The sequence below is a fragment of the Hibiscus syriacus genome, unplaced genomic scaffold (genome assembly GCF_006381635.1).
Source record: "Hibiscus syriacus cultivar Baekdansim isolate YM2019G1 unplaced genomic scaffold, ASM638163v2 tig00111208_pilon, whole genome shotgun sequence".
NCBI classification, from domain to species: domain Eukaryota; kingdom Viridiplantae; phylum Streptophyta; class Magnoliopsida; order Malvales; family Malvaceae; genus Hibiscus; species Hibiscus syriacus.
Genome location: NW_024063020.1, coordinates 817,681 through 839,129, shown reverse-complemented (window position 1 = coordinate 839,129; position 21,449 = coordinate 817,681). Strand labels below are relative to the sequence as shown.

Here is a 21,449-nt window from a genome sequence, read left to right as displayed (position 1 = left end):
TTCTAAAATGAAACGAAAACTAAACGTTAGATATAGTTGTTTGAACGTTATAATAAAAGATCCGAAAAATTAGTTGTTTGAACGTTATAATTGGGAAGTAACATAGTCAATAGATCCATAATTTTACTTCCTTATCAATAAATATATTTTCACGTACATAATCAACAACTTTAACATCTTAAGAAAATAAAAAACTTTCAAATAATTTTAATTTAAAATTATATTTTTTATATTTTATAATAAATATATTTTATTACAGACATGAAAATCATATGATAGAGACAAGAATTTATGTTTATTTTTTAAAATATTATTGTTGTTTTTAGTATTTTTCAGCTTGGAAGAATGTTTATATATTAGTAACACAAAGGAGTCTAGTTTTACAGATAAAACACATGGCAACTACAATGGAAAACGGAGTTCCGCCATCTCCAAGCTCGATAAGGAAAATCATCACCGTCGCCTCCATTGCCGCCGGCATCCAGTTCGGCTGGGCTCTTCAGCTGTCTCTTCTAACCCCATACGCCCAGACCCTCGGCGTCCCCCACACATGGGCGTCTTTCATTTGGCTCTGCGGGCCAATCTCCGGCCTCCTTGTTCAACCCATCGTGGGTTACAACAGTGACCGTTGCACCTCCCGGTTCGGTCGACGCCGACCCTTTATTGTCTCTGGAGCCGCCTCGGTCTCCATCGCCGTCTTCCTCATCGGTTTCGCTAAAGACATGGGTCACCATGCAGGCGATTCGTTGGAGAAACCGACGAAACCGAGAGCCGTAGCGATATTTGTCGTCGGGTTTTGGATCCTCGACGTCGCTAACAACATGTTGCAAGGTCCGTGCCGGGCCCTACTCGCCGACTTATCGGCTAACGACCACAAAAAGATGAGGACGGCCAACGGTTGGTTCTCGTTCTTCATGGCGGTTGGAAACGTTTTGGGCTATGCCGCCGGTTCTTACTCCCGCCTTTACAAGATCTTCCCCTTCACAAAAACAAGAGCCTGCGACATTGATTGCGCCAATCTCAAATCATGCTTCATCATCGATATAATACTCCTCGTCTTAGTCACCGTAACCGCCGTGACAACCGTCAAAGAATCTCCGTTCACGAAGCAAGTCGACGAGGAAGAAACAGAGAAAAGGTCTCTGTTCGTCGGCGAGGTCGTGTCCGCTTTCAAGAGCTTGAAGAAGCCAATGTGGATATTGTTGCTGGTGACTTGCCTCAACTGGATGGCGTGGTTCCCGTTCTTTTTGTTCGACACCGACTGGATGGGGACGGAGGTGTACGGAGGGAAAGTGAAAGGTAACGCGCACGAAGTCAAGAATTATGGCGACGGAGTTCGGAAGGGTTCGTTGGGGCTGATGATCAACTCGGTCGTGTTGGGGTTGTCGTCGCTGGCGTTGGAGCCGGTGGGGCGGTTGATCGGTGGGGTAAAAAACGTGTGGGGGGTCGTGAACTTTATCTTGTGTGCGTGCTTGGCGTCGACGGTGGCGATTACCAAGGCTGCCGAGGCTTGGAGACATCGTGCCGGACCCGAGTTTGGCCATCCTCCGGCTAATGTTCTAGGCTCTGCGTTGGCTGTATTCGGAATTTTGGGTATTCCACTTGCGGTTAGTCCATCTCTCTCTCTTCTCTCGCTTTCGTTTCTAACCATTATTGTATGCCAGTATATATACGTTAACATAAATTTGTTTATAAGATTAACATAAATAAAATTTTAAGGTAAAAATGATCAATAATATAGTTAATTATCCGAAGAAAAATCAGATTTTAAGGTGAGCATTTGCCTACCTTATCCGGGAGTGCATCCGCCACTAGTTATAGTTGGGTCAAATTTTTAGATCACCTAAATTCGACTCGAAAATTAAATCCTTCTCAACCTAATAATATTAAAGTGTGTATTATTGTAATTATCCATAAATATATAATAGATAATTAAAATGTTATATCAGGTCAGATTGGTTCTATTTTTTACCTTAAACCTTAATCTGACCTGATCTTTAAAAAAAGACTTGTATCCAAATTTTTTAATATAAAATAAACTCGATCGATCAGGTCAAATTAGATCGAAACCGATAAGATCCGGGTCAAATGTCCATCCTAATCCACGCAGAGTCGATTGTGGTCTTGAAAATGATAGTCAAAGACAAAGATATACGTGTATTGGTATGTTGCTTTATCTTGAATTACACGGTAAACTAGTAAAAAAGAACCACTAATTTCATAAACATTAAGAAACCGAGTACAATAATTGAACCATTTTCTACGAGTTGAAAAGTCTTCGGAACAATTGACTGATCCATGATTACCAATAACAACTCGTCTTCATGCAGGTAACATTCAGTATCCCATTCGCTCTGGCATCCATCTACTGCTCTTCTGCTGGTGGTGGTCAAGGTATACATATACATATACATATACATATACATATACATATACATATACATATACATATACATATACATATACATATACATATACTGATTCAATGAAACTTTCTGAACAAGGCAGGTCTTTCTCTAGGAGTGTTGAACATGTCTATAGTTATCCCACAGGTGATACACTAGTCTATTTGATTTTCATGATTATGAGCACTTTTAACTGGAAAGATGATTGATTTGTGTGTAAAAAAATTGCAGATGTTTATATCAGTAGTTAGTGGGCCATTGGATGATGCATTCGGGGGAGGCAACTTGCCGGCCTTTGTGTTCGGGTCAATAACGGCGGCCGTCAGTGGATTGTTGGCGATACTGGCATTGCCGAACCCGCCGAAACAAGTATCCCTCTCACCGGGAATGGGCGGCGGCCATTAGTACTCGATCGGTAGCCTTTTGCATGCATGTGCCGGTTGTGTGTAGGTTGTTTTTTTCTTCCACATAATATTTGCTTGTGATGATGCAATGCGGTCATGGCTCAGTCCCATGCATCCTTATGTATTGTTTTTAAGAGGCTTTTTCTTACATGTAGGGAAGTTTGCAGGGAAAAGAACAGAAAAGAAACCATCTGTTTAATGTTGTATAATCTAAGCTTGCATTTCTATATATGGGCCTTTGATCAATGAAAGTTGGAAATAACCGTCGAGTTATGTTTGCTTTCTTACATATCTTCTCTAATCGAATTAACCGATATCTGTTGGAACGAATGATAAAAAGATAGACACCATTCGAGTAAAGAAGACCCCATTAAGATAATGTATGGGTTCAAAGGTAATATGTTGTTTGGGAGCAACTGAGGTCGGAGCATAAATCAGGTTGCCTAGAGAGAGTTGTTATCAGTGACGGAGCCTGAAGTTTAAAAATGAAGTTAAAAAAAGTAATACTCATTTTTTTAATAAAATGACTATGAATATTTTCCCCTTTTTTCACTTAATATATTGAATTATATTTAATTATTTATTAAAAAATAATAGATATGTATTTGATCTCTTGCAAAGCCAAGTGCATCCGCCCTAGTTGTTAAAGTGACGGTAAGGAAGGCCTTTTAAGAAAAAAGGTTAAGAATTATTAACTAAAAAAGTAAATTGTAATACCCCAAATATTGAATTAGTAGTTTGAGTTGACCCGAGACCCATAGATGGAGCTCAAAAGGATTATTAAAATAGTGTGGATCTAATTAAATTGGAATTGGACTTGGCTTGGGCCATAGTGTTAACATTTGGGGTTGATTTTTAAATCTGAAATAAAAGGAAGAGGGCCTAGAGTGTAAATCTCCCATTTTTCAAATCAAGATCTAAAACCCCTTATTTTCTATGATATCAACGTGAACCACTCTCCATTTGTCCTCACCAAACACTCTTCCTCTTCTCTTCATTTTTCCCTCTTTCAAGTGAAGCAAAGATTAAATCTTTAAGGATTTCAATACTTAGTTGGGTTATCTACGGTAAGGAAGTTATTCTCCTTTTCAAGAGGTTCATTTCAAGCCCTATATGTTAAGTTTTAGGCTTTGAAGCAAAAATGGGTTTAGAAGGAATTGAAGGACCTAGGGGATTCTAATTTGTTTTGGGGGTAAGGTGAAGCTTAGAAAATGTTTTTAAACTTCTAAATGTCCCATAATTGGCTAGTAATATCATTTTTATGTTATGATAGTGAAAGAAATTGAAGAGAGGTCCAAAGCAAGGGGTAAAGAGAAGTTAACTCTTGGGTATTTTGGACATTTTCCAGCTACCAAGACCTTGAGATAACACCATTCTAATATTCCTAAACCATTTGTAAGCCCTTTTTATGCATTGGTGTAACTTGCATTAGCTTTTGGAGATTATAAGCATGTTTATAGTAAATCATGGATTTATGTGTTTTAAGTGTTATAATGACTCATTATGACTTTAATAAACTCAAATAATATACTAATGATGTTTAGGGACCTCCTTAGGGCCTCTAGGATGGTTTAGAGAAGATTTCATATGCACTAACAGGGCATTCATGGGCATTGATATCGATATTGGAGGAGCAGTATCGATATTGTTCTTATACAAGGCTTAAATGAGTAGGAATTAAAGTATGAGTACCGATACTCATGCATTGAGTATCGATACTAAGGGCTCGATGTTGAACCTATTTTGATATAAAAATTTAAGGGCAAAATGTTTTTTGGACTAGATTGAATTTATGCAAAGTTTTCAAAAATAATTCAAAGTCCACAAAACTTGAATTTGAACACAAAATATTTTTTGTGCTAGAAGTATCGATATTGACTCTACAGTATCGATACCACATGAACAAGTACCGATATTGTTCTTGTAGTATCAATACTCAAGGTAAAGGAAGTATCGTTACTCTCATTGTAGTACCAATACTGCCCATTGGTTTTAAATGTGTTTAGATTCTAGAATGCAAATTTGGTATCAATACTATGCAGGTATCGATACCCTAAACCCCAATATCGATACTCCCTTTCCAATGGTCATATAACGGCTATTTTTTATTAGAGCAGTATCGATACTCATAACTCGAGTACCGATACTCCCTTGTCTGGACAATTTTATTTTGCAAAAAATTAATCCCTAACAGCTCCAAAACATCTCCAACTGCTAGAAACATCTAGAAACTCATTTCAACATATAAAAACAAGTTCAAGACTCTTGAAGAAGGTTACACAACACCTATCCAAGAATTGATCACCAAGAGAAAAGCTTTTTTTACTCTTTATCTTTTCTTTTCTCTTGTACATAGTATTTTTAGTGAGCTTAATTGTGTAAACACCTTCCTTTGAGAGGTTTTTGTTTACAATCTTTTATCCTCTGTAAAAGGTGTTTTGGTTCTATCTTAGCCATTAAAAAGATAGGGAAATTGTAAAGGTTACTTTTGAGCTAGAAAAAAATAACAAATTAGTGAATTTGTTAAAAATCCTCCGTGAGGAGCTAAGGTAGTGGATGTAGACTTCATTGAGGAATTTGAACCATTATAAATCATTATGAAAATATTTTGTATCATTTCTCTTTATTTCCCTAAAATTTCAAAAAGTCGATTCACCCCCTCTTGGCTCATTTTCGGTTGATTGATCGAGTATCGTAAATCCTAACAATTGGTTTCAATACCTGAGGAAAGGGTCTCGAAACTAAAAATTTCATAATACAATTTTGGTACTTATATTTATTGGAGTATTGATACTAAGAGTCGAGTATCGATACTCCCTATAGAGGTATTGATACTATATATTCATCATAACTGAATTCTAAGCCATTGGTATCGATACTTTAAGATGAGTATCGATACTCCTAGGTCAGTGTTGATAGTGAAGGATTCAATATTGATACCAACTCAATCTTCAAATTAATTAATCATGGAAATTTTAAAAGTATTATTGAGGGACCCAAACCATTGTTAAATCCTCTAATAAGAGATCAAGTGAGAACATAATTAATATTATGAATTTCACTTAGAAACTCCATAAATTAGGGAATATTAAGACTAGCTTTGTGCAATATTCGGGAAACAAGATAGACACTCGAATCACTCTAGAACAAGGACACGATTGTATGTTAAGTTTTGGACAACTTTAAGATAGTGCTCTGGGCGCTTCTTTTCTAATTGGGTGTAGATGCCCAAAGCTCGATGGAGCAAGTTAGCCAGGTGTGTAGTTTTAATGTAGAATTTCAGATTTCACCCATGATAGGATAGATGGGTGCATGAGCTCCGATATTGTAAATGAACTCGTATATGTCGAGTCAAAACGATATGTTTAAATATTTTGTAACTTTTAAATTCAAGTCATTTTGGGGACTCTTATATCTATAAACAAGCATTTTGTATTTATTTTGTTGTTTATGTCAATATATGGATTCATGATAAAGAATATGTTATTTTAAAAAGAAAATTTTTAGGTTAGCCATTTCGGTGGTCCGTGTGACATCATAGTTCATTGACCTTTGTGTCATACGGATTATGACGTTATATTTAGTGGTATCAGAGCGTCCATGTTTAGTCGTTCCTAGGACTTATGGGTTAGAGTCGGTAAATTTTTATATACATACATGCCCCTATAATTTTGAGATCTACTTTTGAGTCTGGAATAGCTATAGTAACCCTTCTTTTCCTTAATATTTTAATGTATGGGTATGGATGATGGTTCAGATCATAGTCAAGATGGTAAAGTAGAGAGTCATCCCTTTTTAGCAGGCGACTCTGAGGATGAGTTTGTCTTAGACACAGAGTTTGAGGTTTTGAGAGATGACAAGGTCAATAAAATGACCTTTTTAGGGATTCGATGATGACATTGAGGCGCATAGTGAGAGTTATACCTAGGACTTCAGTCGTGCCACCTCGTCTATCTGTACCTCCAGCCCTACAGTAGTACCACATTAGGAGTCTTTGGTAGAGTATCTGCGTTGATATAAGACGATTGAATTCTTTGGCTCGGGAGACGATGATATTATTACAGCAAATCAGTAGCTTAGAGAGACCCTTCACACCCTTAGGCAATTACATCTAACCCCTGAGGGTAATCTGGATTGTGTTATCTCCTTGCTAAAGAGCGACACCATCTACTGGTGAGAAACAGTCGAGTTAGTTGTGGAGCCGAAGAGGCCAACATGAGAGCTTTTTCTATCTTAATTCAGGGAGAAGTATATTAAGGAGGCTTATATTGATGACCTAAGGGACAAATTTCTCCATCTTAAGCAGGGAGACCGATCGGTGATGGAATATGAGAGGGAATTTCTTTGGCTGAGGGAATTTCTTTGGCTGAGTCAATATGCACAAAAAAGATATCGTCAGAGTATCATAATTGCAGAAGGTTTAAATAGGGCCTCGACCTGATATCCTCACTCAGCTAGCCGTCGACCCTCCTAGAATCTTTACTGAATTAGTTTACTAGGCGAAAACTATTGAAAAAGTCGTGGGAATAGGAGCTAGAATGTCCAGTGTAGTTCCAAAGAAGAGTCAGGGGCAGTACAGTCCTCGAGGTCAGTTCATACGTTAGCCAAGAGGGTCAGAGGTTCTCAGGGTTCATGGAGGACCCCAATGAATCAATCTAGGAAGTCGGCTCAGAGCTAAGACCACGGGGGTAGATCATAGTCCCATAAGTGGAGATCGTTAGTGACATTATTAGTAGCTAGTTTTGGAGGTTCAATAAGGAACCTTATCCAGACTGTCACACATGTGGGAAGAAACATTTAGGAGTATACCATTTTGGGACTAGATGATGTTATGGTTGCAGCTCACTTGATCATTTTATTTGGGATTGTCCATAGGCATAGAGGACCACTCTGAGTTAGACTCGAATGTTCACTCAATTAGATTAGAGGGGTTAAGGACCCTCGAGAGGTGGTAGTTATGCTTCAGGCCAACATGGTAGGGATGCCGCTAGGTCTATGGCCGGCTCAAAAATATGAATAGCTTCTCGTCAGTACGTCGTACGAGCTTATGAGGAGTATGACCTAGGCGATGAGATTTCATGTGTTTTACTGTGTTTTCCATTTCGATTACAACATTGATAGATCCAGTGTCTACACATTCTTATATATGTTATGACCTAGCTCAAGAAAGAAACATTTCAGCTGAGGACTTAGAGATATGAGTTAGGTTGTCTAGTCCACTAAGGCTAGATTTCCTAGTCGACAAGATCCATCATCGTTGCCTTATTAAAGTCTATGGTCAGATTTTCCCCGCCGATTTGATGAAGCTGTCGTTCAGAGAGTTTGATATGATTCTAGGCATGGATTGGCTTTCAAAACACGATGCAAGTTTAAGGTGTAAGGTCAGACGACTCAAGCTTAGAAATGATGATGTCATTAAGATAGTGATGAGTAGTGGAAAACTTGGGTGTTTATGAATGATTTCAGCAATCAAGGCATAGAGAATGATCAAGAAGAGTTATAAAGATTTCCTAGCCCGTGTAGTTGACATTCGAGTTTTAATTATTTGATTGAGGATGTTAGAAATGTCAGAGATTTTCCAGATGTATTTCCTGAAGATTTACCAGGGTTACCCCCAAACCAAGAATTAGAATTCAGTATTGATGTTTTGTTGAGTTCCACTTCGATGTCCATTGCACCTTATCGCATGACACTGACAGAGCTCAAGGAGTTAAAGGTCTAACTTTAAGAGCTTTAGAGAAGGGTTTCATTCGACCAAGCATCTCTCATTGGGAGCGTCTGTTCTTTTTGTAATGAAGAAAGACGAGTTGATGAGGTTATGCATCGATTTTTGTCAGCTAAATAAGTTAACCATTAAAAACAAATACTCTCTCCCTAGAATAAATGACTTTTTTTATCAGCTTAAGGTAGTTTGTGTTTTATCAAAGATAGACCCAAGGGCAGGGTATTACTATTTGAAAGTTAAGGATGTCGATATAGCCAAGAAAAATTTTGAAATAAGGTACGGCCATTACAAGTTCCTTGTGATGTCGTTTGGACTCACCAATACATCAGCGACATTCATGGATTTGATGAACTGTGTCTTTCACCCGTACTTGGACCAGTTCGTGGTGATTTTTATAGATAATATTGTGGTGTACTCACGATTAAAGTATAAGTATGACCGAAACCTTCGTGTAGTTTTGCAAACATTGTGAGATCGTCAATTGTTTGCTAAATTTGGGAAGTGTGAATTTTGGCTTTTCAAAGTATCATTTTTAGGCCATGTAGTATCAGTTGAAGGCATCCGGGTTGATCCTCAGAAAATTCAAACAGTGTTGGAGTGGGAACCACCAAGGAATGTGATGGAAGTTCATAGTTTATTAGGTCTTATAGGAGATTATTGTCGGTTCATGAAAGGGTTCTCAATGATAGTCGCGCCAATGAAAAAGTTACTTCAGAAAGGAGTTCTGTTTGTTTGGGATGAAAAATGCTATAAGATTTTTGAGCAATTAAAGTATGTTCTAACCCAAGCACAAATTTTAACCTAACCAGAATCCGATAAAGAATTTATAGTGTACAACGAAGCTTTCTTGAATGGTATTGGGTGTGTACTTATACAATAGGGAAATGTGGTAGCCTATGCATCCCGTCAACTCAAGCCGCATGAACGTAATTATCCTACCCATGACTTAGAACTAGCATATTTAATATTTGCACTTAAGATATGGAGTCATTATCTGTTTGAGGAAAAGTGTCATATTTTCACGGACCATAAAAGTCTCAAGTACTTGCTTACCTAGAAAGAATTAAACTTAAGGCAACATAGGTGGGTAGATTTGTTAAAGGATTATGATTGTGTGATTGACTATCACTCGGGAAAGGATAATGTAGTGGCAGATGCGCTGAGCAGAAAGTTGATGTCAGACTTTAAGATTTTGTTAGCAGCTGAATTTGTCTGAGCGTGTAGGATTATTAGTAGAACTTTGAGCAGAGCCTGAGTTAGTGGGTGAAGTCAAGAGGTTGCAAGGTTCATATGATTTCTTGAGGGCTCGTGTGGAACAAGTTCGTCGAGGTGAGGCCCCAAGTTTTGAGCTAAAAGATGGAAATATATTATTTTTTAGAGGTTGTTTATGTGTTCCTGCAGTCGAAAAGTTGTGTAACAAGATTCTTCATGAATCACATTACAATATACTTTCAATTCACCCAAGGATTAATAAGATATACCAAGAGCTTTAATCGTTATATTTTTTGTTGGGTATGAAAAGGGAAATACCTGAGTTTGTAGTGAAATGCTTAATATGTCAGCAAGTTAAGGCGGAATACCAGGTTTTTTTTGGGGTTGCTTTAAACGATTTAGATTCCTCAATGGAAGTGTGAGAGATTGACTATGGAATTTGTAACTGGGATACCTATAACCAGGCAAAAGCATGATGCACTATGGGCTATCGTGGATAGGTTAACGAAGTCAGCTCATTTTCTCCCAATGCGAATGGATTTCACCTTAGAGAGGTTAGCACAGTTGTATATCCGCGAGATAGTAATATTGCATGGCGATCTGAGCTCGATCATATCTAATAGAGACCTCCATTTCACTTCCTGATTTTGGAATGCATTTTACCATTACTTAGGCACCAAGATACATTTTAGTATCACTTTCTACCCCCAAACAAATGGTCAATCAGAGCGTGCTATTCATATTCTCGATGACATGCTTAGGTGCTCGATCATGGACTTTGAAGGTATTTAGGAGGACACCTACCACTAGTGGAGTTCGCATACAACAACAACTACCATACAAGTATCCAAATTGCTTCATAAGAAGCTCTATATAGACGTAAGTATAGGAATCCCCTTTGTTAGACCGAGCTTATTGAAGGAAAGTTAGTAGGTCCCGAATTGATTATAGAAACTGAGGAGAAAGTTCAGTTGATTTAGAATCAATTAAAGGAAGCTTCTGATAGATAGAGATCTTATGCATATTTAAAACGCAAGGACATCGAGTTTTTTGTGGGTGGCAAGGTATTCCTTAAAGTATCTCCATGGAATAAGGTGTTTCATTTTGGGTGCAAATGAAAACTAACTACACGCTTTATAGGACAATACGATATTCTTGAGAGGATTGGACCCGTAGCATTTCGTTTAGCCCTGCCTTCGAAGCTGGAAGCTGGAACGTATCCATTATGTGTTTCACGTATCTATGTTGAGGAGATATCGTTCTGACCCTTCCCACATTCTTCCTGTAAAGCAAATCGAGTTAAGTCAAGATATGACGTATAAGGATGAGCCGATAAAGATATTGGCAAATGATGTAAAAGAGCTGCAATGCAAAAAGATCCCTTTAGTGAAAGTGTTATGGAGGAATCATAGTATCGAATATGCCACTTTGGAAATCGAGGAAACCATACAACTTCAGTATCCACATCTCTTCTACACAGGTAAATTTTAAGGACGAAATTTCTTACTAGGAGAGGAGAGTTGTAATACCCCAAATCCTGGATTAGTACTTCGAGTTGACCTCGAGAACCATAGATGGAGCTCAAAGGAATGATTATAATAATATGGATCTAATTAAATTAGAATTGGACTTGGCTTGGGCCCAAGTGTTAAGATTTAGGGTGATTTTAATATGAAATAAAAGGAATATGACCTAGAGTGTAAATCTTCCATTTTTTAAATTAATAGCTAAAACCCCTTTACTTTTTATGATATCAACGTGAACCATTTCCTATTTTTTCCTCACTAAACACTCTTCCTCTTCTTTTCATTTTCTATCTTCATTTTCCCTTTTTCAAGTGAAACAAAGATTGAATCTTTAAAGATTTCAACACTTAGTTGGGTTATCTAAAGTAAAAAAGTTATTCTCCTTTTCAAGAGCTTCATTTCAAGCCCTATATGTTAAGTTTTAAGCTTTGAAGCAAAAATGAGTTTAGAAGAAATTGAAGAACCCAGGGGATTCTAATTTATTTTGGGGGTAATTGAAGATTAGAAAGTGTTTTTAAACTTAAAAATGTCTCATAATAGATTAGTAACACCATTTTTATGTTGTGAAAGTGAAAGAGATTGAGATAGTTCCAAAGCAATGGGTAAGGAGAAGTTAACTCTTGGGTGATTTTAAGCATTTTCCAACTACCAAGACTTAGGGTAACACCCTTCCAACCTTCCTAAACCATTTGTAAGCTCTTTTTATACATTAGTGTAGATTGCATTAGCTTTTGGAGGTTATAAGCATATTTATGGTAAATCATGGATTTATGTGTTTTTAGTGTTATAATGACTCATTATGACTTTAATAAACTCAAACAATATAATAATGATGTTTGAGGACCTCCTTAGGGCCTCTAGAATGGTTTATAGAGGATTTAATATGCCCAAACAGGGCATTCACGGGCATTATTATCGATATTGGGGGAGCAATATCGATACTATTCTTCTGCAAGACTTAAATGAATGGGTATTAAAGTGTGAGTACCGATACTCATGCATTGAGTATCGATACTTAAGGGCTCAGTTTAGATACCTAAAGAAGAGGTCTCAAAACTCATATTTCATAATACAATTTTGGTATCGATACTCATGGGAGTATCGATACTTCCCATAGGGGTATCGATAATTCATATTCATCATAACTGAATTCTAAGCCGTTGGTACGATACTTTAGGAAGAATATCGATACTCTTAGGTCAGTATCGATACTGATGAATTCAATATTGATACCAACTTAGTCTTCAAATTAAATACTTATGGAAATTTTAGAAGTATTATTGAGGGACCCAAACTATTATTAAATCCTCTAATAAGACATCAAGTGAGAACATAATTAATATTATGAATTTCACTTAGAAACCTTATAACTTAAGGAACATTAAGACTTGTTTTATGTGATGTTCCGGAAACAAGACGGATACTCGAATCACTCTAGAACAGGGACATGATTATATGCTAAGTTTTGGCCAACTTGAAGATAGTACTCTAAGCGCTTCTTTGCTAACTAGGCGTAGATGCCCCAAGGCTAGATTGAGCAAGTTAGTCGGGTGTGCAGTTACAATGTAGAATTCCGGATTCTACCCTAGGTAGGACAGAAGGGTGCACGAGCTCCAAGATGTAACTCAGTCGCACCATGATACCTACCTTTGTATGTATGATTTCTTTAGCATACTCGTATGCTAACCTTTATGTTATAAGCATGTAAATTAGAGGATGCATATAATATAGCTTGGTTATTAGTGTGGCAATGAGCTTGTAAGCTCATTATTCGGAATTTGTTTCCTTACGCAGGTTAGTGGAAGAAGCTTTTGGAAAGAGTCATTGCCTAAACCTTATAATAGCCAGCCACCAGCTTTTGAGTATGTCTCAGCTTGTTATTTAGTGGGCATGTATTGTAAATGAACTCGTGTATGTCGAGTCAAAACGATATGTTTAAATATTTTATAATTTTTAAATTCAAGTCATTTTGGGGTTCTCATATCTGTAAACAAACATTTTTTATTTATTTTGTTGTTTATGTCAATATATAGATTCATGTATGTCGAGTCAAAACGATATGTTTAAATATTTTGTAACTTTTAAATTCAAGTCATTTTGTGGGTTCTTGTATCTATAACAAGCATTTTGTATTTATTTTGTTGTTTATGTCAATATATGGATTCATGTGGAAGAATATATTATTTTAAAAAGAAAATTTTTGGGTTAGCCATTTCGGTGGTCAGTGTGACGTCATAGTCAATTAACCTTTGGGTCATACTGGATTAGGATGTTACAAAAATAATATAAGATTAATATGAAATACATGAAATATGAAATTTAATGTGATTTGATTTTGTCTACTTTGATGAATAACATAAATAATAATTCTATATAAAAATTCATAAAAAGTACAAATACATAAAAGAAAATTATATCGTATAACTTTTATACACACACGCGAACCCCCAAACACTCTCTTAACTTCTCTTTATACAAACTAAGCATTTTCTTTCAATCCTAAAATTTTTAGCTACTTGTTCCTTTTTCTTCTTTGGTTGTAGAAGGCAGCATCAACCTCAGTGTTGTTCCCTTTTCTTCTTTGGTTGTAGAAGGCAACACCAACATCAATGTTGCTCTTTTTTCTTTTATACTATGTTTTTATAGCACATTTTTCTCTACCTTTTGGTAAGAGTGTTCAAAATTTCAGTTAACCGAGTGAATCGAAATTTTTTTCGTTAATCAATTTCTAACAGTTAATGACTTTTTAAAAGTTTGGTTATATGTTAATTCGATTCGAAATCAGTTAATTAACCAAACCAATTTTTTTAAAATATTTAGTATATAATTTATATATTAATATCTTTATGAGTGTTTAAATTTCGATTTTAACTGAATTAATTGACTGAACTAATCGACCAAATTAACAAAATTTCAGTTAATTCGTTTGACCGACCGATTAACCGAACTTTGTTCGGTTCGGTTAATTATTTTCGAAAAAATTTCGGTTTGGTTAATGGTTAAAGCAAAAAAAAAATCATTCAATGAAATTTTGAAAGTTAAGTTTGTTTGGTTAACCGAACCGACCGATTAAACACCCTTACCTTTTGGTACGTTTTTTGTCGTTTGGTCGTTGTTTTCGTTTATCTTTTTTCTTAGGGATGGATTTGACATTGCCACGACTAATCAAGATAGTGATTATTTGTTATCATGCTGATCTCCCTTGCTTTGGGCCCTCATATTAGTTTAGATATACGATTTACACTCGTGAATAGTTTTCTCACATTGCTCGACTCTGATTTGCGATTTGTCAGTGGTCTTTCAGTAGTTTCATCCATTTTTGTAGTTCATTTTTCAATGTAGTCAGATTTGTTTATATCTATATTTTGTTCGAGCCTTTTGATTAGGTTTTTGGGTAAACTACTTGGATGACCACCCACTATGGGGTTGGTATCAAAATGACACCATTTTCAAATTTGCGCCAATATGACCACTGAACTATTTAAGTGGTATCATTTAAGCCATCTGTCGTTAAAATATAACGGAGAGGTGACATGACAATTAACAAAAATTTGTATAATTACACATTTGATCTTCAAAATTTTATATTCTATTAATTTAGTTACAATTTAAATTTAATTTTATAAATTAACTCTTCAATCAGGAAGTTACACATGTTAATATATGGTCATGACACATGTCATTAGTCCTAAATGCATGTTAGTCGGTGACACATGACACTAATGACATGTTTCATAACCTTGTATTGAAACGTGTCACCTCCTTATTCAAGGGTTAATTTATAAAATTAAATTTAAATTAGAACTAAATTAATAGAATATACAAGTATTGAGGATCGAATGTGTAATTATATAAATTTATGTTCTGTCACGTCACCCTTCTATTAGATTTTAACGGCAGATGGGTTAAATGATATCATTTAAATAGTTTAGTGGTCATATTGAAACAAAATTGAAAATGATGGTCATTTTGATACCGACCCCATTATTGAGTGGTCATTCAAGTAGTTTTCCTTAGGGTTTTTTAATATTTTCCTTCTTCGGTATTTGTGTGATCTATGTGACTTGTTTTTTGTGTCAACGGTTAGAGTAAAATGTCCTAATTATATTTTAATTTACGTGTACGATTATACTTGTAAACCTTCATTATAATTACAATTCCGAATATTTTCTATTTTTAATAAAACTAGCAACTTTCTATTAAAAAATATCTTTATACAAATTTTTTAAATTATTGATTTTCAAATTTTCAACAACTTCTATTCTTAAAGTTAATTACCCCTTAAATATCACCTTAAAGCGTCATCTATCTTCAATAACCTTTTTAATTTAAATCATTTTTATAGGCACTAACTTCTTTCCCTTTGTATTCATTCCTACTCCTGCCGCTGCATAAAGTATTTTCACTGGGAGAGAAGGATTGGGGTTTCTTCTCCAATCTTCACAGTTTTCCAATCTTTTCTCCCAAACTTGGACTTGAGCTAATGTTTTGATGTTGAAGGAATGCTATGCAAATTTCCCTTCATACATTCCAAGGCATGCCATTGCTATGAAAATCCTTACTGAAAGATTGTTCGAATGCTTGGTTTTATCAATTAGGAAAAAGTGATCATGTTTTGCATTTCAGGCCACTCTAAACAACTACGGTGAAAAGCCCTTGCTCTCAGCTGCTGGCAATTAGCAATCAAAAGAGCTGTGAATGTTCTCCACTCATTACAATTTATGTTGTTTATCTGCTTATAATTGTTATATGATTGATGATGATGATGAAGATGATGCCATTGTTTGACATTAATGCACTTAAATATCTCACCTACCAACTCCAAATTCTCAACTGCCACCATTTTCCATACCCCAAATAGAAAACCAAAAGTAAATCCCACCATATTTCTCTCCTACTTTCACTCTTTCCATGAATATTGGGAATCCGTTAAAAAGAAAAAGAATACAAATTTACTCCTTTTTCTGCATGACTGCTTATTCTCCCAAAACTCCCAAGTTTTATTTGATTTAACCATTGATGTTTTCTCAAAAGTTTAGTCAAATGGATATGGATTGGTTGGTTTCATGGGATGAATCCACCTTCATTGCATATAATCAGCTGTTTACTGCCCTTTCTTCGATTCCCATTTCGCATTATGTGCTGCCATGTATGCTGGCATGGGTAGTTTTCTTTTACAACTTCCTGGAATTTCATTTATTTGAAGACTTCTTCTCGGGATTTCGAGGTGCCCCTGTTGGTTTAACCTTTCACCCAGCTTCACATATATATCATGGCGTGGTTTCCAAGTGTCGGATCCTTCATGGCAGGTACCCTTTTTCACTCTTTTCCTGGTTTTACATTCAAATTTGGCTTTGTTCGGTTCACCCTTCTACTTTGGGTGGAGGTTTACGAATCGATAAAAGAACCATAGTTGATCGGTGTTCGAAAGGAGAAGAGAATGGATTATCATGAGGATCGACCGGTTATGAGTAGTCCATCCTCTTTCTAATCTAGATTGTATTGTTCATAGTGAGCATGTCATAAGGTTACGATGATTACTTGTAGACTGATCAAGTTAGAAAGATTTGGATCAGACTTGTCGGGTCTTGTCTAGGTCTCGTCTATGCACTATAATTGATTTGAGAGTTTGTGTTTGGGGACACAAGCTTTTAAGGGCTCCAACAAGATGAGAGGTATGTGTAAAGACTAATTGTTGAAAAAGTGCTGCCGGATCTAGTGAGATGGAGATTGAGAGGTTTCCGGAGGGTGTCTCCGGAGGTATAACAAGTTCTTTCACTTTGAACCTTGATCTTGTTTTGTTGTGAATTGGTAAACTATTGCAGGTATTTAGCCACCCCATGGTTATCAAGTCCTCATTTTCAGACTGCTTTTCTCAATTTCTTTGGGAACCCTCCTGCTTTCAGCTACCGCAGGTCCCAAAATTTCCACTTTGCACTCTCGTAGGATGTTTTTGATTTAGAACGAAATCATATATTTATACAGGTTGGTCTATATGCTTTAATCTCACAAATACCTGTATTTCTATGTTTTCTCAGACAACTTTTTCATACTTCTGATGGTGGAACCATAGCTCTAGACTGGCTCACAAGTTCTGATGGTAAGTGCAAGGCTTATTTATAGATTCGTTGTGTGTGTGTGTGTGTATTTTTGGAATCTTAGTATTTTTGTGCAAGGTTAAGTTTTGAATATTTGATTTCTTTTTCTCTCTTGGGTGATATACGATTAGAGCAACTAAGAAAATGTTAAAAAGGTGCATTTGAAGACAATTAAGCTATCAAAGTACCCATGGAGACTACCTCAAACTGAACTAGTTGAAAAAATCATGGTTTGGGTTATAAAAGTTCGTACTTTTAATATGTTTGATAATCTCACAGTTTCAAGAGGTGTCTGTGAGACGAATAACGCTATCTCGAAGGACGACACGACTCCTTTGGTGGTTGTAATTCCTGGCTTAACAAGTGATTCTGCTTCTTCTGTAAGTTAAATATCCGCGGGTGATTTGAATTATGAAAGTTATGAAAGAGATTGTTGTGGAATATAGTTTACTAAATTGGGATTTTCTTGATATAATTCTTATGTCAGTACATTAAGCACCTTGCATTTGAGTTGGCAAAACATGGTTGGAATGTTGTAGTTAGCAACCACCGAGGACTCGGTGGCGTTTCGATTACTGTGAGTTGTCCATTTTCTTCTATGTATTCTTTTTTCGGTTGGTCTGTTTGAGTTGGAATTTTACTGGACACTGAACTTCCATATAACTATTTTCCATTGGCCTGTGAAATCAATCAACATTGAGAAATACTTTGGGGTTTTTGTTTAACTAATGAGCTTTACAAACAATTAAGTTCATGGACGGTTGATAGAAACGCTGCAATAATTCGATTCAAAAAAGGATATAACATTACGTATTCAACCTGATAATGGTAGATAAGCTAGGCCTATGTTTCTCGGATGTTTCATTTTTCGTAAATACCTGTATCTGATAGATATTCAAGAACCATGGGGATCTGTCCCTACCATATGGACATACTTCGAAAAAAGTTCAACCGTACCTGCATATAGTGCTGAACTCTGTGTCCGAGTAAAATAGAATTAGGTTGTATTTGGCCTGTATGCCATGCTCCAATGAAGATGTACGTATGAATGAAAACTATAGTTAATTGGATAAAAGCTGAGGTGTTTTGTGCTTCCTCTGTACAATTTTGGAGATGTTAAGAGATATCTTAAAGTCGAATAAAGATCAGTCCTCGCTTAACCATTCTGTTAATCCTAATAATTTCTCCATGATTTCTATAAAACTTAGTTGTTAATGTGCAATAGATTTATTTCTTTAATGTTGTATTTTGTAATAACTCTTTTGCAGTCTGATTACTTTTATAATGCTGGCTGCACAGAGGATGCCCGAGCAGTCATTGATTATCTCCATCGTCAATGCCCAAAGGCTCCTTTATTTGCTGTTGGAACTAGCATTGGAGCCAACATTCTGGTGTGTTACTTGATCTGCAATTCTTATTCTTTTGGATTTTTTTATTACGAACTCTATTGCTCGAATTACCTCTCCTGCGCAGCTACGACTGGTCTCGTCTACGTCAAATGCCAGTTATTCACTGTCGATGTATAAGGATATTTCCTTGTCTTAGAAGAAAGAAATGTTTAGCATCTCCGATTCTTGTGAATCCCCTCTTTTCAGCTTATTTAGAATGGAATAAGTTGGTTTGTAGTCCACTCTATTGGTCCTATAAACGGCCATATGATTTCCCTTGGTACGAATTATTTTCGACAGGTGAAATATCTCGGAGAGGATAGAGAGAAAGTACCTGTAGCTGGAGCAGTTGCTATTTGCTCCCCATGGGACCTTGTGGTTAGTGCTTTATCTCTATCAAAATGTAGCTAATAGACTTTCATGTTTTCAAGTGGGAAAAGTATTATGGAAGCAATTTCTCAAAGTTCCATTACATGTTATAATGCTGTATCTTCTTTAGTCGCATCAAGTTACTCGTGTTTGGACATTGTAGCCGGATATGTGATAATCCATATGAATCTGCAATCGTTCTTCATCACGTGGTTAAATTTTATGCTCTTATAATTGTTCCTTTTTTTCATTTAAATTTAAATCTTATGCAGATCGGTGACAGGTTTATATGCCGCAGGCTAGTTCAGAAGTTATATGATAGAGCCATAGCAACTGGCCTTCGAGGTTATGCAAAAATGTATGTCTTCTCTGCTTTCCTCGAATAACTTGTCAGATTTGAAGCCTAAATGCTGGTCCTAGTAACCGGTTTTTTGACCCCGATGCTTACTTCAGGCATGAGCCTCGCTATTCTCGATTGGCTAATTGGGAAGGAATAAAAAAGGTTTGTTTTTTCTTTTGATATGAGGACCCTCTTCTCTTTTGGATTTCTCCCCTTCTTTCCACTACTTGCATACTTATGTTTACTGCTAGTACAACGTTTCTCAGCGTTACCCCCTTTGCGTTGCTGCCAACTCCGTTGGTTATCACTTATCACCTTCGGTAGTACTTCGTGAGAAGTGTTGATTTCCATTCAAGTTATTTGTTATGCTAATCTTCCTTAGATCTTACACTTTATTGGTTTATCCTTTTGGCCTTCGACAGTCGCGTTCAATTCGAGATTTTGACAACTTTGCTACATGCATTGCTGGAAAATTTGAGGTAACATTTGGAACTTCATCCATTGTTGCTTCTTTGCTGTTATATTACGAGTCACTAAAGTATCGTACTGTTTTCGCAGACTGTGGATACGTACTATAGGCGTTCTAGCAGCTCTCCCTATGTGAAAATGTGTCGGTGCCATTGCTCTGTATCGGTGCTCTAGACGATCCCATCTGTACAAGAGAAGCTATTCCTTGGGATGAATGCAGGTGGAGCTCTGCAACCACGCTCTACTGAATGCTGTCTTCGAATTTCTTATGTTATATTGAGCAACTGATCCGGTAAATCCGTCTTTATCAGGGCAAATAAAAATATCGTGTTGGCCACCGCACGGCACGGAGGACATCTAGCATTTTTCGAGGGAATAACCGCATCCAGGCTCTGGTAATTCATAGCTTCGCATTAGTACGTAACCAACTAGTTTAACATGTTTCTCAAATCCATTGATGCTATATCAGGCTTCCCATGATAAAAGAACTTCATGAAATTTCTTCAGACATCGAATGGAGGACGTATTCTCTGATACGTATTTTTTTTCTTTTAATTATGCAGGTGGGTTAGGGCCGCCGATGAATTTCTCGATGTCCTTCACTCTAGTCCACATATGCACATAAAGAAGGTTTGCTTCTTTCATGTTCATTGCATTTAAATTTGCCTTCCTAGGTGTATGAAGTGGTCTCAATGCATTTGCAGACAGAGACTTCAGCACGGGAGGTCTCGATGGAATCATTGATCGATCAGGATCCATACGTAAACATCGCTGAAGACAGAATGGTGGCTGCAGTTGGTAAAGAGCATGTGGGAAACGAAGTAGTCGAACACTTCGCCAAGTTGGGGAATATTCACGATAAAACGGTGGTTTTAGCATCGGAACAAAAACAGCAGTTGACGGAAGAAAAGCCCGAAGTTGCAGGCAGCGGCATTGGTGAATTTTCGGGCGAATCTTCAAGCCTGAAACGCATCAAGTCGTTCGATACGATCGGTGCGACAAGAAGATGGTTGAATCATCTTTCCCGTCAAAACGGAAAATCGATGTGGTTACTGGCTTACATTGCCATAATCACAAGTTGGCCGATACTAAGTTCAGCTCTCCGAATATTTAACAGGAAGAAACTCAAGAAAGCTTCAGCTGCAAGGTAGGGTAAGGTAACTAATGTTGTAGTTTTCTACACGTTTTGTGTGTCAAAGACTTGTGAACCATCCATATAGGGTGCTTTCAACATTTATTTAAATGTACTACAGATAGAATTTCGAGACTAAATCGATCATAAACACCCTAAAATTCAATATCAATTGTTTGGGGTTCAATCATCTATCCGATAAACGAGTCTAAAATATAATTTGTTAATATAAAAAGTTAAAAAATTGCATAAATCAATTGCAACCGAAAATCTTGCCGAAAGATAAAAGCTTAATTTTTTATGTTAGACAACGTCAGGCTCGGCCTTAAGGGGTGTTTAGGTTGGGCAATGGCCAAGGGCCCAAGATGGTAAGGGCCCAAGA

At 36.6% G+C, this 21,449-nt stretch overlaps 1 protein-coding gene and 1 pseudogene across 1 annotated transcript; both read left to right on the top strand.

Annotated features, from left to right (window-relative positions):
• Positions 1-370: 370 nt before the first annotated feature.
• Positions 371-2,977, top strand: LOC120155831 (sucrose transport protein SUC2-like). The gene is made up of 4 exons (XM_039167291.1): positions 371-1,607; positions 2,331-2,394; positions 2,509-2,552; positions 2,637-2,977. Exons 1-4 carry the CDS (start codon positions 396-398, stop codon positions 2,808-2,810), a joined length of 1,494 nt encoding a protein of 497 aa, XP_039023222.1. The 5' UTR covers positions 371-395; the 3' UTR covers positions 2,811-2,977.
• Positions 2,978-16,051: 13,074 nt separating this feature from the next.
• Positions 16,052-21,152, top strand: LOC120155800 (annotated as a pseudogene).
• The last annotated feature ends 297 nt before the right edge of the window (positions 21,153-21,449 follow it).